Raw genomic sequence first — 22,465 nt, forward strand, 5'->3', positions numbered from 1 at the left:
GCGGGAGTCCGCTGCTGCCCCCGCCACCGCCACCAGGGAGCCTGGCGTGGGAGAAGTTGGGCCACAGGGTGCTGGGCCTTGTTGGGCCAACGAGCGGGGAGGGAAATCTGCAGAAGAAGGAACCACAGAAGAATGTGTGTATTTGGACCTGAATTCTTACAGGATACTCGTTTGACTTTGTTTTCTCCTTTTTCTATAAAAAAATACACATATCTATATCTATATCTATATCTAGTATTAAAGACGCAAAATTTCTATCCTCCCATTTTTTCGTCTCATCCCCCTCCGTCTCTTATGGACCTGGACTCATGATCTATACTCATACGAACTAAAACAACTATGATCTAACAATGATAAATACAGAGTCTGATTCCTATATGTATTGAGGTCTCGTTGCAATGCATGTATGGGCACATTTGCTAGCATACAAAAGTTTCTTGCAAAATTTTCTTTGGGTATTCCCTAGGCCCATCCCTGCTACCACCTCACGACGCATGCAACCATTATTATTGCTAAATGTGAGAAAATCAAAAGGAATTTTTCTTGGATAAACGGTTTCAAATGAAAAGGTCATTAAGTACAAAGTTGTATAGCTCTTTGACATTGAAATTTCAGAATGTGATGACTTTAAATTGAATTTTGAAAGCATAGATTATTTCAAATGAAAAAGTCAGCAACCACAATATTTTAAATTTTTTTAGAACTATAACTTTAAATTTTGGTTATTTCTCCATCCTGGTCCTTTGAAAAAAATAGAAAAAGTTGAATTTCGAATGTGAGAACTTCAAACAGATTTTGCGGAATACAAATGTTTTGAATTAAAAAAAGGCATCAATTATAAAGTGTATATTTTTTTTAAAAAAATAGCATTCTTAGAGTTTGTACGGACTCTAGAAATTGATTCCTAGAGGCAGCTCAGTTTAGAAACCATTTTTAGAGGCGGATTTAAGTTGAGCCGCCTCACCCACAAAATGCCTCTATTGCTAAAAGTTATTCTTGTACTAGTGATATATGTACATTTGATAAGTTTATTTGACAACCATATTCTTTATTCACTCACTAACTTATTCATAGTATATTGATTTGCTTATGTATGATTTTCGGCAGCCTTACCTTTTTTTTACATTATATCAAAAACCGCCCGTACAAATGTTTCTAGAGATGGTTATATTAAAAAAGTATCTCTATTGTAGAGGTGGTTGGTGTTTCTAGTCAACTCTAGAAACGCCCTCCAATTTTAGAGGTATTGATGATTTTCACCCATATTAGGTAATTTTATCCGCTACTAAACATAGGTGTATCATAAAAAATCATAATTTTTCAAATGAAATCACATGTAGATGAACTTTATATCAAAGTTTTAAGAGATCTATAACTTTGTAGTAGTCTTATTTTTCATTTAAAATTTTTTAGGCCTAAAATATGTTTTAATTTTCTAAATTTTTAATTTTTCTTAAATGGTCTCAGATGCAGAGACGTTGTATGCTAAAGTTGTTGTGCTTGTCTGCTTGATGAGATAAAAAAGACTGTGTAATAACACTCAAATTTTTGTGCACTGGATATGGTTTCTATCTGCTCCTAGCGTTGAAGATGTAATGCATCAGAATGACTCGACACAACATTATATCTGTAACTAATATAAATATTTACTGGTATTAGTAATGAATGAATTGTGAGTTTAGATACGAATTGTTGTAAATTTTTATTTACAGAAATTTACTTGTGAATGTACATTCATGTCTTGTAGCTTTTAGTATAGAAGAAAACAAAATGTAGATTCAATATAATTGGTGTAACTAGTGTGCTTAAGTATTTATACGCATGTACGTACGAGAGCACAATAATGGACATGCATGCACGGCCGGGGCCCTGCTTTCAAAAGCAGCACATATGCTTTGCTTGGTCGATCCAACTACGGTCTTCAGATGCTGAGATGGATGCCCATAAAAAGCAAGAGTGCTTTGGAAGGTTAGTTTTCTTTTTTTCTTTTTTCTAATTCCAACGCTTACGCGTGTCGCCATACGTCGCGTTTGCAATATATATAATCTCAGTCATTCTCATCACGTAGCGAAATTATTGTTCGTCGCGTACCCACGCCCAATTCGCCGCATGCTTTAGTATAGTAGTGGGCCAACGAGCTCCCACGTACGTGTACCTAATTTCGTTTGACTCAAAGTGTACCATATACAAAGAACACAAAGCTTTGTGTAAGGTGATCACCTGATCATCGTTCGTATGAAAAGAATGAAATAAAAGGGCGCAAAATAAAAAGGATGGATATATTTTCCACTTTGGTTGTACGTACTGAATATGCCCATATATTATATATTTTTATATATTTATAACACAAAGCTTTAGTACATTTATTTATCTTCTTTGATCGGACAAGACCGGCAAGGAGAATGTGGTGTGCCCCATAGCCGACCGGTCACTCAAGCACTAGTGCACGATGCTTCGCGGGGAAAGCTAGACAGGCGATGGATATGATGATTGAGGCTTAAAATCCAAAATTTTTTGAGATTTGGATACTGTAATACTTTCATTTGTATTTGATAATTATTGTCTAAAAATATTGATTAATTAGATTCAAAAGATTCATATATACAGATAAACTATATATACAATTAGTTATTTTTGTATTTATATTTAAGGCTTTATACATGCGTTTTAAATTCAATGGGATAAGAAATCTTAAAAAAAATTAGGTTCACTTGGACGCCTCAGCCGTTCAGGCGAACGAACATGTATGCACGCGCATATACGTACTACCCAACTTACCTACCAGCACCGCAGCACGTCGCCGATTTTTTTTTTCTTCCTGATATTGATGAAGCATGATGTCCCTTCTTGTTGCAACGTATAGTATACGTACTGATCTACGTAGTGGATGCACGCATGGCAGGTAGCTAGCTAGAGTAGCTAACCAAGTACAAGTAGTAGCAAGGATAAGATGCATGTGCATGGTCCACTGCAAATGTACGTATACGTGCACGCATGTATCATCAGTATATATACGTGTACGTATAAGGCAGGTTTGCATGTGGCGGCTCGCAGTGTACGGGGTTTACTTAGGCTTCTTTACTTCCACTCAAAAATTCAAAATTTTTCAATATTTCTCGTCACATCGAATCTAGACGTATGCATGGAGTATTAAATATAGACGGAAATAAAAACTAATTATACAGTTTGGTCGAAATTGACAAGACGAATGTTTTGAGCCTAGTTAGTCCATAGTTGGACAATAATTATCACAAACAAACGAAATTACTATAGTGTCGCGAAATATTTCTCATCGGGAACTAAACACGGCCCTAGCATAGAATCCATCGTAGAGCGTACGTCGTCGCTCGTGTGCATGCACATACATACATGTATGTCGGCGCAGAGACGACGATGGTGTGAGTGCGGTGCGGTAGATTATGGCCTTGTTCAGTCGCCAAAACCAAAATAAGTTTTCGGCCACTATATCACTTTCGTTTGTTTATGGTAAATACTATTCAATTATGGATTAATTAGGTTTAAAAAATCCATCTTGTGATTTATCGACAAACTGTGTAATTATCTTTTGTTTTTAACTATATTTACTATTTCATTCATGTGCTATAAGATTCAATATGACGAAAAATTTTGAAAATTTTTTATTTTTAGGGCGTTACATTATGCCGTGAAGATAGATAGATAGATGGATCGCGGCAGCACGCACGATCGAGACGCTTATCTTATCTGATTATGGTATCCACGCGACCATGCACACGCGCACATATTCGTACTGCTCGTCTCCTTCCCAACGAGTCAACGACGACTGCTCCACGGTACGTACGTACGTACGTACGTGCTCGCTGCCATCTGTTGCCATCACAACAGATCAACAAGCTACCGAGATGCGCATCATCCATGGCTGACCGGCCCGGCCGGCCAACTGATTTTACGACGACGAGGACGACCACTACGAGAATTATTTTGGGCTAGTCACCTCTGTTGTTCATGCACGATGCAGATCGATGAGCGGAGGATCATCTCGATCGCTAGCTCAGCCCAACCTGATCTGTAGCGTTGGAAACAACTTAACGGTTGCCCAACTCGATGGGCGATGGATGAGATCGATCGGCCGGTGGCGGTGGGGTTGTGTCACTGCCACTGCCACTGCCACTAGCGTCAAGCGACCTGCCACTTGGCCACCACAGCGGGCACAGCTAGCGCATTGTGCCGAAACACCCAGGACCACGTGTCAGCCTATGTACGGCGGGAATCAATGGGGATGCATGGCGTCGGTCCGACCTAGGTCAACGCGAGTCTCTCGGTCGTCGTCGTCGTCTTCCTCCTCCTGCTCCATACTCTATCTCAAACAACACTTAGAGGGTGTTTAGTTGGACCTGTTAAAGTTTAACAGACACTGTAGACAATTAGTGTCCAATCATAAATTAATTAGGCTCAAAAGATTCGTTTCACCAATTACTCTGTAGCTATATTTTTAGTTTTGTAAATAGTCTAAATTTAGTGCTCCAATCATAAATTAATTAGGCTCAAAAGATTCGTTTCACCAATTACTCTCTAGCTATATTTTTAGTTTTGTAAATAGTCTAAATTTAGTGCTCTATATATGTGTCCAAATATTTGATGGGACGAGCGGTAAACTTTAACAGGTGGAACCAAACAAACAGGGCCTTACTCCCCCCGTCCCAAAATTAGTGACATTTATGCTTTTCGAGAAATTACTTTCACTAAATATATAGTAAAAAATATTAATATTTATAGTACAGAATTAGTATCGTTGGAAACATCTTTAAGTCTAGTTTTTTAACAAATTTATTTAAAGATACGAATATTGCACGTATTTTCTACAAAATCGAGTTAAACTTATGGCATGAAAACCTAAAACGACACTCTTTTTGGAACGAAGAGAGTGTGGCCTTACAAATCAGAGGATTTTATACCATTAAGAAAGATGGCCCCTTTCTTCATGGTACTAAAAAGTTAGAGTGGACCTCTATACCATGACACTTTTTTTTTCTACCAAGCCATCATGTCCACCTTCCATCGAGTTCTCACCATTTAGCAACTCTGACATGTCGGTCCGCCTAGTAAAGAAGTCCAAAATATCCTCACTCTCTTTCTTTCTCTCTCTCTCTCCTTCACGGTGGGCTGCTCGCCCGTTGAGCTCCTCTTCCTCTCCCTATGCCCGCAGCACGCGCTCCTCGTTGCTTGCCTCGTCCTTCTCACCCAAGGACGCCTTCGTAGGGGAGAGGGACACCCGGCAGGGCCCGTAGCTGCGGCCGCGGCTACCCCCCTCCTGAACGCGAGACACGACTGCTCCTCTGCCGAGGACCCACCAGACGCCACGGCCTCCCTTGCCGTGGTGCTCCACCTCTTGGTGCTAGTGAGCATGGCGTCGGCGTCGGGCCTGACCACGACCGCTTCCATGGCCTCCCGCTCGGCGCCGCGGAGAGAGTAGGAGCAGGAGGGCCAAATGCCAGGGAGGTCGGCGAGGAGAGGACGGGCATGGATGGTCACCATCGTGCCCCTGACCGCGGCTTCCCATTCCCATCTAGTGACGGTGTTCCCCTCATCGGTCGCCAACCGTGGCCATCCCGTCGGGGAGGAGGCGTCCACGGAGCTCACGACCGTGATCGATCTCGTGCTCTACTCAGCCACCATCACTGAACCCCGACGTGCCCCTCTGTGTCGTCCGCGCACCGCCGCGGTAGCCTCTCCTATGCGCCCGGTCAGCCCCCCCAATCACCAGCATGCTCCCCAAATGGGCAGAGATGGAGCTCACGGTCGTGACAACACTGAAGAAGGTTGGGTGGCTGATGAACGGGCCCCTCCGAAGGGCATCTAAGTCATTTGGGTGCGCTGTTACCAATGTTAGGAGTGAAATCGGACGGAATGACGTGCTGAGCAAAAGTAATAAGTGTCATGGCGCACCGCTCTAACTCTTTAGTGACACGAAAGAAGGGCCTATCTTTCTTAATGGTACACAGAGAAAAGAGCATGCAGCTGGTTGTATATTAAATTGTATTTCTGGTGTATTTGGGTTCCTATTGATCTGATGCATTTCTCTTGTCGGTGCTTGCGTGAGGAAAACTGTCATAATTCCTATCGATTTTCTTTCCTAACGGTCAAGCTGGTGGGACTAAGGTTTGACTGGTCAAAGCAAAGCCATTAGAATTTAGAAGCTCCCGACAGGAATAATTTTCTAGCGGCTTTCCGATCGACCTATTTCTGTTGGCTTATTTTTGACGGCTACCCGTCAGAAATGTTATTCGACGGTCTGGTCCCCTTGAGCTGCATTGGAGGAGAGCCTGCTCCAACTTTTCTGAGATGGAGAAAAGCGGCATACAGGCACGCATGCAGCTGGCTGTTGCCATTGTGAGCGCTGCTTCTAGTTTAACAAAGATTGACGGTCACGACGGTTGGGCTAAAATAAAAAAAAAGTGCATCATATGCACAAAATCCAATTAGTCCACAGCATTCTAATAATTGGTTCTCTGAACGTGACATTGAATTCTTTCGGCCTATTAGAGCAGGTACAATAATGGGCTTATAGCCAAGCTATTGCTGATGTGGAGGAGAGAAGAGAGGAGAGAGATGATAGCTTGGCTCTTATGTAAGCACCAAACTGGGCACGGATGCATAGGTAGTAGTGGGCCCAAATAGCAAGTGTTGTGAGAAGAAATATAAAAGAGAATGTGTTTTAGAGACAAGTATGAGACAACTTATTGTATAACTTGGCTTATAGCCAAGCACTTGGCTCTATTATTGACCTTGCTCTTAGGATGATGACTACTTAATTATATATGCATGCTCTGGTGGTGACCAATGATTCACTAGGCCTTGTTTAGTTCGCAAAAATTTTCAAGATTTCCTGTCACATCGAGTTTTTGATCGTATGCATGGATTATTAAATATAGACGAAAATAAAAACTAACTGCACCGTTTACCTATAATTTGTGAGATGAATCTTTTGAGCCTAGTTACTCCATAATTGGATAATATTTGTCAAATAAAAACGAAAGTGCTACAGTAGCCAAAAACTGAAATTTTTGCGAACTAAACAAGGCCTAAGAGCAGGTACAATAATGGGTTTATAGCCAAGCTAATGCTGATGTGGAGGAGAAAAGAGAAGAGAGATGAAAGCTTGGCTTTTATGTAAGCACTAAGCTGAGCACGGATCCATAAGTAGTAGTGGGCCCAAATAGCAAGTGTTGTGAGAAGGAATAAGAAATAGAAGATATTTTAGAGACAAGTATGAGACAACTTATTGTATAACTTGGCTCTAATCACTTAACTTATAGCCAAACACTTGGCTCTATTATTGATCTTGCTCTAATAGAGCCAAGTGCTTGGCTATAAGTCACGTGATTAAAGCCAAGTTATACAATAAGTTGTTTCATACTTGTCTCTAAAATATCTTCTCTTTTTTACTCCTTCTCACAACACTTGCTATTTGGGCCCACTACTACCTATACATCCATGTCCAGCTTGGTGCTTACGTAAGAGCCAAGCTATCATCTCTCTTCTCTCTTTTCTCCTTCATATTATCATTAGCTTAGCTATAAATCTATTATTGTACCTGCTCATATTGACCTTGCTCTAAAACACAGTGCCGCTCATCCCTTTCTCTAGCACTGCACTCTTCTCTGACTAGAAAGAAGTACCCTGTTTCCCTTTCTCTGCATACCCTCGATCTTCGCGTAAGCAATAATGCGCACCTTAGGCCTTGTTTAGTTTGCAAAAAATTTTGGTTCGAGGCACTGTAGCATTTTCGTTTGTTTATTGTAAATATTATTCAATTATGAACTAATTAGACTCAAAAGATTCATCTCACGATTTACAGACAAACTGTGTAATTAGTTTTTGTTTTTGACTATATTTAATGCTTCATGCATGTGCCGTAAGTTTCGATGTGACGGAGAATATTGAAAAAATTTGGGTTTTGGGTGAACTAAACAAGGCCTTAATTAGCTAGTTTGCGTGTGATCGCTCGCAAACTAGGCAGGGTACGTGCCTTAGTTTTTGGACGTACCTCATTCAGCAAATCCTACTGACAATAAAAAGAAAACTATACTCAGACGGGCCCAAACGATATACTACAATACAAATCGGCACCAAACCACGCATGTGTGTGATGAACTGTGAACCATGTGGTGGCGAGCATGCAAAGCCGTTGCCCAATTTGTACTGTGTAGGGCGCACAGGCCACATCGCCTTGGCCTACTCCGGCACTCCTCGCTCATCTCAACTGATCTGAGGGCAGAAAAGCCCCTGCCTTCCTTTTCTCCAAACATGCCACGTACATTCATGTCTTCTAGCTTTTAGTATAGAAGAAAACAAAATTGTAGACTTAATAATGGTTATTGTTCCGTACATGGTTATTAGAGTCTTTGTGAGTATTAATTAACATGAATCTGTTTTTGGAACATCCAAAATTAGTTGACAATAGTCAAATCAAGATGTACTCCGTCCGTTCCAATTTATGGTTGTTTTGGCATTTGTAGATACACAACTTTATTTTTATTATGCATCCATAAATATAGTATATCTATGTGCATATAGCAAAAGAACTTTCTTTAGCTTTCGAGTGTTATTAGTTTTTGTTTTCTCTAATCCAACGCCTACGCGTGTCCATAAAACATATAGTATGCTACTATATTTTTATTATGCATCCATAAATATATAGTCTACAGAGATGTGCCTGCCATAAAAAGCAAAAGAGTTTTTTTTTAGCTTTGGAATGTTAGTTTTTCTTTTTCTCTAATCCAACGCTTACACGTGTCCATGCCCGCCCATGCGTGCGTGTTTGCAATAATCTCTCATTATCTCATCACGTATCAGCAAAATAAAATTGTTCCTCACCCACAAATCGATTCGCCGCATGCATGAATGCTTTAGTAGTAGTGGGCCAGGAGGGCTCCCACGTACGTACCTAATTTAGTTTGACTCAAAGTGTACAACAAAGAACAAAGAAGCTTTGTGTAAGGTGATCTGATCACATGATGATGATCATCGATCGTTTAAAAAAGAATGAGAAGGGCGCAAAAGGATCGGTTCTCCACTTTAGTTGTACGTACTGAATATGCCCACATATTATGTTTATATATTTATCTTCTTGGATTGGACAAGACCGTGTTCTTCCTTTGGTGATATTATCTGAAAAGGAGAAACAGGCGTGCCTGCATCCTATATAGCCGACCGGTCACTCACTCACCACTGCACTAATTCCAGACGATGGATGATATGATGTTCAGGCGCCGTTCATTTTAGGCGAACATACATGCTTACCCTTGACTTACCTACCATCATGTCACCGACTACCCATAGATCAATGATGTACGTGGCATCAGTGCATCCATATGGCTGGTACGTACTGATGGTAGTGCATGGCAGGCAACTAGCTAGCTGAACCACCACCACCAAGTAGCAAGAGAATATGCATGGGCCCTGCAAAATGTACGTGCACGCATGTAACAGTATATACGTATAGGACTATAGGCTGGTTATTAAAGGGAGAAGCAACTAAAGCAAGCTGCTAGTGCTAGCATATTGCATTCAAGGCGGTTTTTCCACAACGGCTTGCGTCCGCATGCACTATCTCGCCGTTGCTATTGCTTCAAGATTCGCGCTACTGAAATCCCATTGCACTCTCCCGCAAGCCCCGCTTCTTTCCCTGGTTCATCGTTATTCCGATGTTTCTTTCCTTCTCTTCACTTCCTCCATTCCTAACTGCAATCCCTCTTACCCGATTCCTTTCCTTTGATTTGTACTTTATACAACCCCATCTCACGATGCGTCTTCTACCTCCGTCCCTCTCCAACACTGCCTCTTCTCTCTTTCTTCTGACTCTACGTATTCCTGCACCTGCTCTCTCCAGTTCTCCCTCTACTCTGCCTCTCCCCAACAGTCAGCGAATCTCCCAGATTTATGCCTCCGCCTCTGTATGTCCGGCTCGTATTTTCTCTCTCCATCAATTTTTCTGCCTCTCAAATCTTATATGTGAATGCGTTCATGTCTCGATCTCTTTCTCCCACTTTCTCTGATGAGTTCTCTTTCCAGCATTGCATGACTGCAAACTAGATCTATTGGACAAATGAGAAGGTAGCCAATGTTTTCCGTCAATCGCGCTCAGATCCAGATCCGAATTTAAAAATGAGGCAAGTCTTGTACTGCTCTTGTTTTCCTTTTCCTTTATGTCTCAATGTTGGTACATATTTTGCTTGATAGCAAATTCTGTATATATTTTCCAGCAATGCATTCGACAACTACTACTACTACTACAAACTGCAACGTGTGCATTTAATTTTTTTTATTGTCAGCAACACATTTTTATTTTGTGCTCCTGAGTGGTATAAATACTTGCGCTATTTCTGATGGTAAAAACAATGTACTGACTTGTGGATTATGGAGTGGAGTTTAGTATACTGCTAGATTTACTAGTCTTTTAAATTAATATGAGTTAACATTGTAAAATTTTGACAGGGAACATTGTAAAATTTTATTATATTTTTTATAGTTTACTGCTAGATTTTAGTATACTGTACTAAAAGTATAAGATATATTTTGTCAAGGGGAATGGATGGTGGTACATTGAATGATGAGGGTGGGAACAAAATGCCGGTTACAACAAAAGCTGATTTCAAGAAATTGTTTGAAGCGTCAACAAATGAATCAGGTTAGTGAGAAGTTTTGTTCAATTGAGAAGTTTACTCAAAGACAAATTGTTACATTAATTTAACAGGTCTTGCTAGGGACAAAGGACAGGGAAAGTTCTCAACAAATGGACCTTACAGTTCAGCAATGGAGATCCTGCTAGGTGCTGGAGGACCTTACAATGCAACAAATTATGGTATGTAAAAATATGTTTTTTTACACTTCGGAAAAAAATGTTTATTTAATGGGTATGTTTTTTTACAGGATCCTTCACAGATCTGTTGAACAGGGCTTCAGCTGGTACAATTCAGTTTGATTACCACGATAATTGCTTCTGTGGGGATGACGTAGTGAAATAGAGTGATGCTGACGAGGCACAACAATGTGGGGATGATGGATACTTGGGTGGTGAAGATGATGATGTGGAAGATACTAATGTTGAAGCTGGGACACTAATGGAAGATACTGATGAACTAAACGATAACAGCCGACTTGAAAGTGAAGATGATGATGTGGAAAATACTAATGTTGTTGCAGGGTCTGCCGATGAAACTGACTCAGATTCTGATGGATGTTTAAAAGAAACAGATAATCTAGATCATGCTGATTCAGACTTTGATGATTGTGAGGTGCTGTCTTCAGACTCGAGTGATTCCGATTCGGACAGTGAAGAGGTCGCTATTGAAGTGGATGTGACTCAGGAGTATTACATTGACAAGTCACAAGAGGGGTGTGCATACAAAAAAAGGTGATTTTTTTTCTCCAATACTAATAATGTCAAGTCACAAGAGGCTGACTTGCTCACTGATTTGGAAGAGGTGCAGAGCAACTTGAAGCGCCGCCGTGTCTATGCCTACGGCAGATCCATGCGTCCGAGGAACCAGTGATTAGAGCATGTCATTGCACATGTATGCCGTTGATTTTGTCCAGGCGAGCAACAATGCCTGAATTTCTGTAGGCAAACAGATAAGCTGTTAGGCCGTGAGAACCTTCTATCATTGCCTGATGAGGGGGACAGGTTGTGGGTAATAAATGTTATTTTGTCGAGCCATGATCCGCAATTTGGCAATTTGACAATTACAAATAATGGGTCAAACAAAAATGATCGATATGAAAAAATGTATAATACTTTGCTACTTTTACATAAATATTGTAATTGCAAAGCAATTTAAAGAAACAAGAAAACCAACTTGCGGATCTTGCGGATCAATAAAAAAATGCTTTGACATTAAAATGCATGATTGATCCGCAAATAACTTGAAACGAAATCGAAAGATGTGTGATAAATGCAAGAGCTTCCACTTTACATGGTAAAAAACGCGAGAATACTCTCCCACCACGAGTTAGTGTATGGTTCGACTCTAATTACCAAAAAAAGGTGCAATAGGAATGAACAATATGAGGGAGATGTTAAAAAGAAAAAACTATTGTTTTGAAAAATGGATGCCTTGTTTAGGTGCAAAACGAAGTTAGTCTATAATTGGACAATATTTACAACAAAGAAAAGAAATTGCTACAGCATCAAAATTTGAAATCTTTTCGGAACTATAGAAGGCCTAAGACCACAGGGGGAAAAGCCATACTTTGAAAAAAAAATTAATGTACAAATTTATTTTCGTGACAAAATTTCTAGTATATCAAAAAAAATAAAAAGACATAATGGTTGTAGTTGATGAATTTATGTACAGATTTAGATGAAATAAGATCCAAACGAAAATAGTTTATTAAAATTAAATGAAAAACATGCGCAGTTCTGCAGAGGGGGAAACAAAAAAGACGAAAACAGAATTCTGGACATGGAAACCAAAAGGAAAAAACATATAGAAAAATATAACAAATAAAAGAGAGCAATAAAAAAAAGGTTAATAAAGATGTGCAAAGGTTGGGAGTTTGAGAAGAGTTAAAGAAGACCCGCAAACGTGACCATGTTAAAAAGAAATGAAAATTACCTAATAAGACGAATGGGTAAAAAAAAGCTTATCAGATACAGATGTGGGAAAACCGGGGGCGCGGGAAAAGTAAAGTGCAGAGAATAAAAATGAAAAAAAATGAATAGTAAAGTGCGTGCCAGTACTCTGAGCTGGCGATGGGACGGGCAGAATACGGCAACGAAAAAGACAGGAATGGGAAGTGGGAATGGAGGGTGTGCTCGGGACACCAGGGAATGCAGGCTATTGAGTGGGAATGAGAATAGTGAGGAAAGGGAATTGACAACAGCACAGATCTTGAAGCAAGCTGGACGGAGGCAGATAAGAAATGCGGCCGCAACCCGTAGCGGTTTGGAGTTTCCGATATTGCATGTGGCTGCTCGAGCTCACAGTCGCGTACGGGGTTTACCAAGCATCTCGAACGTGCACTATATAGCACGGAATTCATTAGGCAGGAGTAGAAATTCATGAAAGTGGTTTACCAATAAGCATGCATCCATGCATATACGCTCGTCTGCATGATACTGACTTGCACACGTACGTATACATCCATCCATGCATATATGCTGGCGCAGATGGGGTCTCTCTCAGTGCGGCAGATTATGCCGATCCAGAAGACCAGAAGAAGATGGAAATGCAGGACGACGGCCGGAGAACGCTTATCTGATGATATCCATAGGCACACGCGCGCACATATTCGTGCTCGTCTCTTCCAAAGACTGTTCCTCCGTGCTCACCCGCTGCCATCTGTTGCCATCACAACTCACAAGACAGACATTCCAAACTCTGCCTAGGCCTTGTTTAGTTCTCGTCATATCGAATCTTGTGGCACATGCATGAAACATTAAATATAGACGAAAACAAACTAATTACACAGTTTAGCTGTAAATCACGAGACGAATCTTTTGATCCTAGTTAGTCCATAATTGGATAATATTTGTCACAAACAAACGAAAGTGCTACAGTACCGAAAACTTTTCACTTTTCAGAACTAAACAAGGCCCTAGTCATTATAACAAAGATGGTCCCAAAATTCAACCGACTACTAAAATACCTAGGAATTTTGAAAACTGGCATTTTATTTATGAAGACGGTCACAAACAATTCCTCTATATGAATTTATGGAGAGGGTAAAAATATTGCTCTTCTCTTAAAACAGATTTAAAGAAACCACTTTCAGATGCAGACCTCTTAAGAGGCCTACCTATTTTATTATGGCCGAGCCTACCTCACACATTAGGGAAAACTATCTTGGCCCAAAAATTAGGTCATAGTACATAAATGAAACTAAATCCTATAGCCCACCATCCCTTCTCTCTATCTTCCTCACCAGCAGCGCCCTCTCAGATGCCTCTCTCACCCGTAGCTCTCTCTCACGTGCCTCTCACTATCTTCTCACCCTCACTTCTTTCGGTGTCGCTGGCAGAGGACCTAGTAGCGGGGGCGACGACGGTGAGAGCTCAAATCAATATTACAATAACTAATTATGTAAAATAGAATAAAATTATCGATAATATGTATTAATTATTTAATTTAAATAAATAAAACTATATTCTAGAAGTATCTAAATCAAATAAAGTACTAATTAATATGATTAGTCATATTGAAATTAATTAAGCTTAATACGTATATATTATTAGTAATATTAAAACTACATTAGTCGTAGATAACTTTTAAATAATGATACATATCATTTGTTATATTAAAATTATTTTCATTTACATGGTTACTTAGTCATAATCATAAGTGGATACAGCTATACATATTTTATATTTTTATCGAATCCAAAATCAGATAGAGAATAGTTTAAAAAGAATACGGATACATTAATTTAATATCAATGTTCAAATCGAATATGAAAATGAATATCCATATTTACACGAAAATAGATACAAACACCATATATATGCATCCCAAGTAGTGAGAGATGACCCAATTGATGATTTTTCTCTTTGGGACAGCTTCACCTCTGAAAAAATGAATTTGGATATGAGATTTACTATGGAGCAGCTCCCCGATCCATGAAATGAGGTTTTTATTGGAATAGCCTGCTTTGCCTTTGAGATTGTAATCCATTTAAAATATTTTAAAAAAAGCTTCTTCCTTGACGAGCGCCTACTCTCGTCGTTCGCCGGCATGTCCACCGTCGAGAAGGCCTAGCAGCTGCCACACTGCCCCCCTGGTTCTTCACTTCTGTCACCGCGCACTTCTTCCTACCCTCTGCGTGCTGCCCCTGAACAAGCGTCGTTGGCCATGAGAGCTCCGGATCCTCCCCGTGCGCACCACCCCCGGACAAGGCCACCGGTTGCAAGTGCCGTGCCGGCCACAGGCGCCGGTGCTACGTGAGGGGCATGGGTGCCGGTCATGCATGACGCGGCTGGGCCGAGCGCGCCGAAGCGTGGCAGGATGGGCCACAGTCAAGCGCGGCGGTGCTAGGCTCCTCCATGGCAATAGCGGTGGCGAGAGGCGCAGCCATGGGATGACTAGGTTGGAGTGGTTTCCGGATTGGAAGGAGCAGCGAGAGGCGGGCCAGGGGGCGCTGGCTGGGGGCCGCACATGGGCGGCTTGCCGAAGGAGCTCACAGGCAGGAGGAAGTGGGCGGCGGGGCCTCCCAGCGGCGTCAGGTAGAAGAGGGGAGCGTCAGTCCTATCCGCGACATTGGTGGAAGAGGAAAGAAAAACAGAACGAATCGGTACGACGGTGAAAGTGTGTAATCGGTGGCAGTGATGGCTAATTTCCACTCAATTCCACGAGTAGGTACAAATTAAAAGAGCATTTCATGGACCATCCCTTGGGCAGCTCCACCAAAATGGTGAATATGGCCCTCAGATGTGGGTTGTTTGCCAAATTGTTTGGTGAATCTGAATTTGGTAGATGTAGATTGTTTGGCAAATTTTCATGGAGTGAAGCTATTTTTATTGAATCCGAAGGTGGGGGAGCTGTCCCAAAAAGATTCTAATTTGGGCTCTCCTGTTCACAGTATGGGTGCGGATCTGAGGCCAATCTTAGTGGAGTTACATTAAAGTTTCATGCAAACTAAACATACTGATGTGGTACTGTATTAGTGATGTAAGAGATGATAAAAGTTTCATCAGAGTAGAGAGAGTTTTATTCTTATAAAATTCTTTTGTACTGTTTTCAAAATATTAATATATTGGAAACTAAATCATGAAACTTCCACTTAACATAGACCTAACTCGCCCAGCAGCCCAACTGGAAATAACGGTTGCCCAACGCGGTGGGCGACGGATGAGATCGACCGGTCGAGGTCATGTCACTGCTACTAGCGACGTGCCACCTGTCCACCGCAACGGACAGGGCACTGTTGACTGTTGTGCCGAAGGACCTAGGCCCCACGTGTCAGCCTACGTACGTACGAAGGCCTTCCTGCAAACCACCAGCAGTCTCTCACGGCGCGGGGAATGGGGATCTGATGTCGTCCGTCGTCGGTCCAGCGTAGGTCAACGCTAGTCTCTTATCTGGCTGCAACTGCAAAGCAAAGTCAACGCGATTGGTATGTCACCGGCCGTAGGAAAGAATGAGAAAGTTTCAGTGACCCTAGAGGTAATTAATCAATCGTTTGATCATCATTACAACCGGCACGGTGGAATAATTGGAGGCACCGTTCCCTCTTCCCTGGCCTTGAGCTGCACCACAATGGCCTTGTTCAGTTTCTAAAATTTTTTTTGGTTCGTGATACTGTAGTACTTTTATTTTTATTTGAAAATTATAGTCTAATTAAGAACTAACTAAACTCAAAAGATTCATCTCGTGATTACAGACAAACTGTACAATTAGTTTTTGTTTTCATCTATATTTAATACTTCATGCATTTGCTGTAAGATTTGATGTGACGAGGAATCTTAAAATTCTTCGTCACATCGAATCTTGCGACACATGTATAAATCATTAAATATAGATAAAAAATAACTAATTGTATAGTTTGTCTGTAATTTATAAGATAAAGATAATTTTTTTGAGCTAATTAGTCTATGGTTAAACAATAATTGCTAAATACAAAATGAAAGTGGTACCCTAAAAAAAAACTTTTTACGAGGCATGCAGCTGGCCGTTGCCTCACCGGATCACTGCAACTCAACTCTCGCGCGCACTAACAGGATGCGTGCCAGATCGAGGAGGATTATATTCCTGCCATATTACTAGCTACCCCAGTTGCAGTAGAGCTCCATCGTGCAACTGTGGTTACCTGCAACTGTGAACTCTGCTTCCAAGTTTAACAAAGATCCATTGACTGTCACAGCTGGGGTAAAATCAAAATCAGACGGCCTAGAATTCGTCGAGCAAAGTATATATATATAGCCTTTCTCCTTCTTTATTATCTCTTCTTTTTCACAATGAATTCTACAAACAAAAACAAAGGGGGTGTTTAGTTCTAAAAAATGTAAAAGGCAAAATACCAACTACTTTAGAATGACGGAATGCAAAATGCCAAAATTTTCAGAGTCATGTTTAGTTCCATCTAAAATGCAGAATTTATTGCTCTCGAGGGTCTCATGGGGCTCTTTTGTGTTTTTTAGCCTCTTGAGGCCAAAATCCAAAATGGAGAATAACCACTTTTTTACCAAAAATTTTACGTGGTGTTTAATTCCGTTTTGCAAAATGATGAATCGGAACTTTTTTTTTTTGGAACATGCAGGAGGGGAACTACATCCCCAAAAGTTCAGATCCACAAAATCCAATTAGCCCATATATAGCATTCTAATAATTGGTTCTCTGAATGTGACACAGAACAAACTCCTGCTTCAATCTATTATCATGACTAGTTAGTTATGCATCACTAAGGCGCGCGCAGGCAGCAGTGCACCCTTTTGTATATGGAAAGAAGTATCCTGTTTTGCTTTCGCTGCATACCCTCTTTTTGTAAGCAATAATGCGCGCCTTATATAGTTATTAGCTAGTTTGCGTGTGATCGCTCGCAAACTAAGCAGGGGACCTTGGTTTGCACATGACATAGCTCATTTTGTTCAGAAAAATCCTGCATGCATGCGGACACGCGCGACTGATGAACAGAACAGCCGGATCGAAACGAGACAGAATTGGCACCAACCCATGCATGTGTGATGAACTGTGAACCATGCATGCATCTGTGGGCTTGGGAGCTGAGCATGCATGCATGCTGAGGCCTCCATACGCATAAAACAAGTCGTTTTAGATAAGATTTGGATCAAATATTGAGAATATAAATTATGAATAACTTTTAAGTTGTTGAGTTTGAAAATATAAAAATCATATGAATCGATTTGCCTTGAAAAATACTTTTCTAAAAATATATCTATACCACTTTTTAATAAATATTTTTATAAAAACAAGAAGTCAAAGTTAAACTTTGGACACTGTGTCATTGTCCAAAACGACTTGTTTTATGGGTAGGAAAGAGTATATCACTTTGGCTTGTCTACTCGATCCTTTCCTTGCATTGCTCATCTCAATTGAGGGCAGAAAAGCCTCTGCCTTTCTTTTCCTCCAAACATGTCACGCCCTATCCTCTCATCCTTCTAATCATTATTTCCTCACCTCACTCTCGCACAGCGATTACATATCGTGCGTGACAAACTAGTTCAAGACATGAATACACGTATCACACAACCTTAAGTCGTTTTGGTTTTTTTTTTTTTGTATACACCTCCCGCCCTACATTACAATTTGTAAGGGCCTGTTTGGTTACGGGCGGTAAAGTTTATCGCCTGTCACATCAAATGTTTGAACATATACATGAAGTACTAAATGTAAACTATTTATGAAACTAAAAACATGGCTAGAGAGTAATTTGCAACAGGAATCTTTTGAGCCTAATTAGTTCATGATTGAACACTAATTGTCAAATAAAACAAAATGCTACACCTGTTAAACTTTAACAACCCAAACCAAACACCTCCCAAGTTGTGTCTTGCTTTTGTAAATACGTAACTTTTGCTACGTACCTAAATATACTGTGAAAAAGCTAGAGTAAATTTTATTAATGTAGAAAATTAGAACGTATGGAGTATGTCTGTAGGGATGAAAACTGATCGGATTCGCATGGACTATGTTCCTGGTGTCATCTTTTACCACATTTTTATTAGGAATTGAATATGAATAATGATCTTTTTGAATACGGATACAAAACAAATATCTCGGATTTGAATATCTATTTGGATATTCACTCAATTCAACTCAAAATGCATATTTGATAAATTTAGCATTACCAAGTTTGTCAATAACCAAAGTGAAATAAAATCAAATTAGTACACTTCTAATAGTCTACAATATCGAAGTATACTAAATTATGATGGATATTATTCAATAAAACAATAAGTTAAGCGAAGAAATTTAAACAATAAAGGTAGACAACAAGTAGCCATTTTGCTTTTATCAATTATATTATGCATGATTACAAAATTACTACACGATGTAGAGAATAAAGTATGTAGGTCTATAGACAAGAATAGATCATAAAAAATAATATAGTCATACATTAATATCTTTTATAATTAAATATATAAATTAATCGATATTATTAATATAATACTTATCATGAAATTAAAATTTATATAAGATAATTTACATCAGCAAAAAATGAATTAATGTGTTAAAATAATCGCAACGATAAATATATTACATCTAAACTAAATTAGAAAAATACTAAAATACTTGTGTATCCTTAATAGTATTATTAAATTAATATTAAAAGTTACTTATAGATATACTACTAAATAGTTTCAACACATCATTAGTAATATTAAAATTAAATCATTAGTCACTGGTCACGAGAGGAAACTTTGAAATAGATTTTGCTCCTCGTGCATACCGATACATGTCAGATATCCCATCCATATATATATATATATATATATATATATATATATATATATATATATATATATTGAAGATGAGAGTAACTATACATACGTGTACAAAGGAATTTCCCTATATATATATATACGCGTTTTTTTACACGCGCGTGTAATTACTCTCATCTCTATATCTCTAGATTTAAGGTGTATATGACCGGACGAAATGTATATAGACAAAGTATATGATCATACTAGACCATCTAGAGTGATATGTATGTTAAGTATGCATACATACATAGAGTATATGGTTATACTTATTGTATATAATATAGTAGTGGCATTTAAGTAATATATTTAAAATATATTTTTTTTTGAAAATTTTTCGCGTGGTAAGATCTAGAGTATCTTAATATAAGTATATAAACATACTCAAACCGATAAACAAGTATGAATACATACACAATGTAGTTTATTGAAGATGAGAGTAACTACACGTACGTGTAGTTACTCTCATCTTCAATAAACTACATTGTGTATATATATGTATATATTTTTTTTTTCTGAAAACAAATCTAGAAATCGGATAGAGAAAAACACTGAGAAACAGATTCAGATACATTCATTTATTAATATCCACATTTAGAAACGGATATAAATATAGATATCCATATTACAGGTTTCAACAATACGGATTCAGATAATCCGCATTATATTTGTAGACATCTATTTTCCCATCATCCCTGATTAGCAAAAGACACCGAGCGCTGACTGCAGGAGAAATAAAGGCAAAGGTTGTTAGTCGTTACCCTCGGAAAGAGTATTATTTATGTAGGAAGAGTGAGTGGTCTGCATGCAGGTGGCCACACGAGCTGTGCCAGGTGCCACCCTTGCCATGTCCCTCAGTCCCATGCTCTGATCCATGCGGACGCCCGGCCACGGGGCCGCCCACCGCCCGCTGCCACGGCACGCTACCCACATGCGGCGCCGCGCCGCTCCCCCTGTCCCTGCCGCCGTCTTCTCCTCGTCTCTCGTCTCGTCTCTATATATACCTCCCCTTCCCCTTCTTCCCCGTTCATTCCCCCACTCATCACAAGCGCGGAACAGCGAGCGAGCAACAACACCGCTAGACCGGAGCAGTAGCAGTAATATAGCTACTATCGCCGTCGTCGTCCCGGGCTGCCGGCGAGGGGAAAAAAATGGTGGCCAAGAAGCAGGCCCCGTTCGACGAGTTGTCGCTGGTGGAGGCCCGCGGCGGCGGCGGTGGCGGTGGCGATGACGCGGAGTGGCGCGACGACGACGGGCGGCCGCGGCGGACGGGCACGGTGTGGACGGCGAGCGCGCACATCATCACGGCCGTGATCGGCTCCGGCGTCCTGTCGCTGGCGTGGGCCATCGCGCAGCTCGGGTGGGCGGCCGGCCCCGCCGTCATGATCCTCTTCGCCGTCGTCATCTACTACACCTCCACGCTGCTCGCCGAGTGCTACCGCTCCGGCGACCCCGTGGCGGGGAAGCGCAACTACACCTACATGGACGCCGTCCGCTCCAGCCTTGGCGGCGCCAAGGTCACGCTCTGCGGCTCCATCCAGTACGCCAACCTCTTCGGCGTCGCCATCGGTTACACCATCGCCGCATCCATCAGCATGCTGTAAGCCCTTTGATTTGCTGCTTGCTTGCTTGCTTCGATTAATCAATCAACAATCTCATCATCTGGTGGGTTTGCAGGGCGATCAAGAGGGCGGACTGCTTCCACGTCAAGGGCCACCGGAACCCGTGCCGGAGCTCCAGCAACCCGTACATGATCCTCTTCGGCGTCGCCGAGGTCGTCTTCTCGCAGATACCGGACTTCGACCAGATATGGTGGCTCTCCATCGTCGCCGCCGTCATGTCCTTCACCTACTCCACCATCGGCCTCGTCCTCGGCGTCATGCAGACCGTCGCCAACGGCGGGTTCCAGGGCAGCCTCACCGGGATCAGCATCGGCGCCGGCATCACGCCCACGCAGAAGGTCTGGCGCAGCTTGCAGGCCTTCGGCAACATCGCCTTCGCCTACTCCTACTCCATCATCCTCATCGAGATCCAGGCAAGAAATTAAAAGCTCTGTTCCTCATCACCTGATTGCAACAGTGTTCTCTGCTCGTTCCTCTGTTCTTATCTACCGCCGAATGCTTGTTCGTTCAGGACACGGTGAAGGCGCCGCCGCCGTCGGAGGCGAAGGTGATGAAGAGGGCGACGATGGTGAGCGTGGCGACGACGACGGTGTTCTACATGCTGTGCGGGTGCATGGGCTACGCGGCGTTCGGCGACGGCGCGCCGGACAACCTCCTCACCGGGTTCGGCTTCTACGAGCCCTTCTGGCTGCTGGACATCGCCAACGTCGCCATCGTCGTGCACCTCGTCGGCGCGTACCAGGTCTTCTGCCAGCCGCTCTTCGCCTTCGTCGAGAAGTGGGCGGCGGCGACGTGGCCCGACAGCGCCTTCATCGCGCGGGAGCTCGGCGCCGTCGGGCCCTTCAAGCTCAGCGCGTTCCGCCTCGCCTGGCGCACGGCGTTCGTCTGCCTCACCACCGTCGTCGCCATGATGCTCCCTTTCTTCGGCGACGTCGTCGGCCTCCTCGGCGCCGTCTCCTTCTGGCCGCTCACCGTCTACTTCCCCATCGAGATGTACGTCGTGCAGCGCGGCGTGCGCAGGGGGAGCACGCACTGGATCTGCCTACAGATGCTCAGCGTCGCGTGCCTCGTCGTGTCCGTCGCCGCCGCCGCCGGATCCATCGCCGACGTGATCGGCGCGCTCAAGGTGTACCGCCCGTTCAGCGGCTAGTTTAGATAGGGCACCGGCCGGCGACGAGGCGTGTGCCGTGCACATGAGTAGTGTACCTACCTACTGGTAGGGGTCCTACACATTAACTGTGGGTCCCGGGTGTAAGATATAATAACAAAAGTGAAAACAAAGCCACTCGACTTGTGTGGCATTTTGTCATATAGAACCTCGTAGATTCTCTAATTTCCTGCTAAACTCAATTTGATACAAATCTGAACCCAACCATTAAGATCGGGTACTGAACGCAACCCCGGTTTTTTCGGTTTTTTGTTTTGAATT

At 41.8% G+C, this 22,465-nt stretch overlaps 2 protein-coding genes across 2 annotated transcripts; both read left to right on the plus strand.

The window, feature by feature from the left end:
• LOC8074333 lies at window positions 10,170-11,666 on the plus strand. The gene is made up of 3 exons (XM_021460753.1): window positions 10,170-10,669; window positions 10,736-10,843; window positions 10,912-11,666. The coding sequence occupies exons 1-3, from the start codon at window positions 10,570-10,572 to the stop codon at window positions 11,004-11,006; spliced, it is 303 nt and encodes a 100-aa protein (XP_021316428.1). The 5' UTR covers window positions 10,170-10,569; the 3' UTR covers window positions 11,007-11,666.
• Window positions 20,265-22,451, plus strand: LOC8075528 (amino acid permease 3). The gene is made up of 3 exons (XM_002449129.2): window positions 20,265-21,014; window positions 21,092-21,449; window positions 21,548-22,451. The coding sequence occupies exons 1-3, from the start codon at window positions 20,566-20,568 to the stop codon at window positions 22,184-22,186; spliced, it is 1,446 nt and encodes a 481-aa protein (XP_002449174.1). The 5' UTR covers window positions 20,265-20,565; the 3' UTR covers window positions 22,187-22,451.

This window comes from Sorghum bicolor, chromosome 5 (assembly GCF_000003195.3).
Source record: "Sorghum bicolor cultivar BTx623 chromosome 5, Sorghum_bicolor_NCBIv3, whole genome shotgun sequence".
Taxonomy (NCBI): domain Eukaryota; kingdom Viridiplantae; phylum Streptophyta; class Magnoliopsida; order Poales; family Poaceae; genus Sorghum; species Sorghum bicolor.

Coding starts and splice junctions, on each gene's coding strand:
- LOC8074333 (XM_021460753.1), top strand. CDS start 10,570: ATGGATGGTGGTACATTGAATGATGAGGGTGGGAACAAAATGCCGGTT. Junction 10,670..10,735: donor AGCGTCAACAAATGAATCAG/GTTAGTGAGAAG, acceptor TTAATTTAACAG/GTCTTGCTAGGGACAAAGGA. Junction 10,844..10,911: donor TTACAATGCAACAAATTATG/GTATGTAAAAAT, acceptor GTTTTTTTACAG/GATCCTTCACAGATCTGTTG.
- LOC8075528 (XM_002449129.2), top strand. CDS start 20,566: ATGGTGGCCAAGAAGCAGGCCCCGTTCGACGAGTTGTCGCTGGTGGAG. Junction 21,015..21,091: donor GCCGCATCCATCAGCATGCT/GTAAGCCCTTTG, acceptor GTGGGTTTGCAG/GGCGATCAAGAGGGCGGACT. Junction 21,450..21,547: donor TCATCCTCATCGAGATCCAG/GCAAGAAATTAA, acceptor TTGTTCGTTCAG/GACACGGTGAAGGCGCCGCC.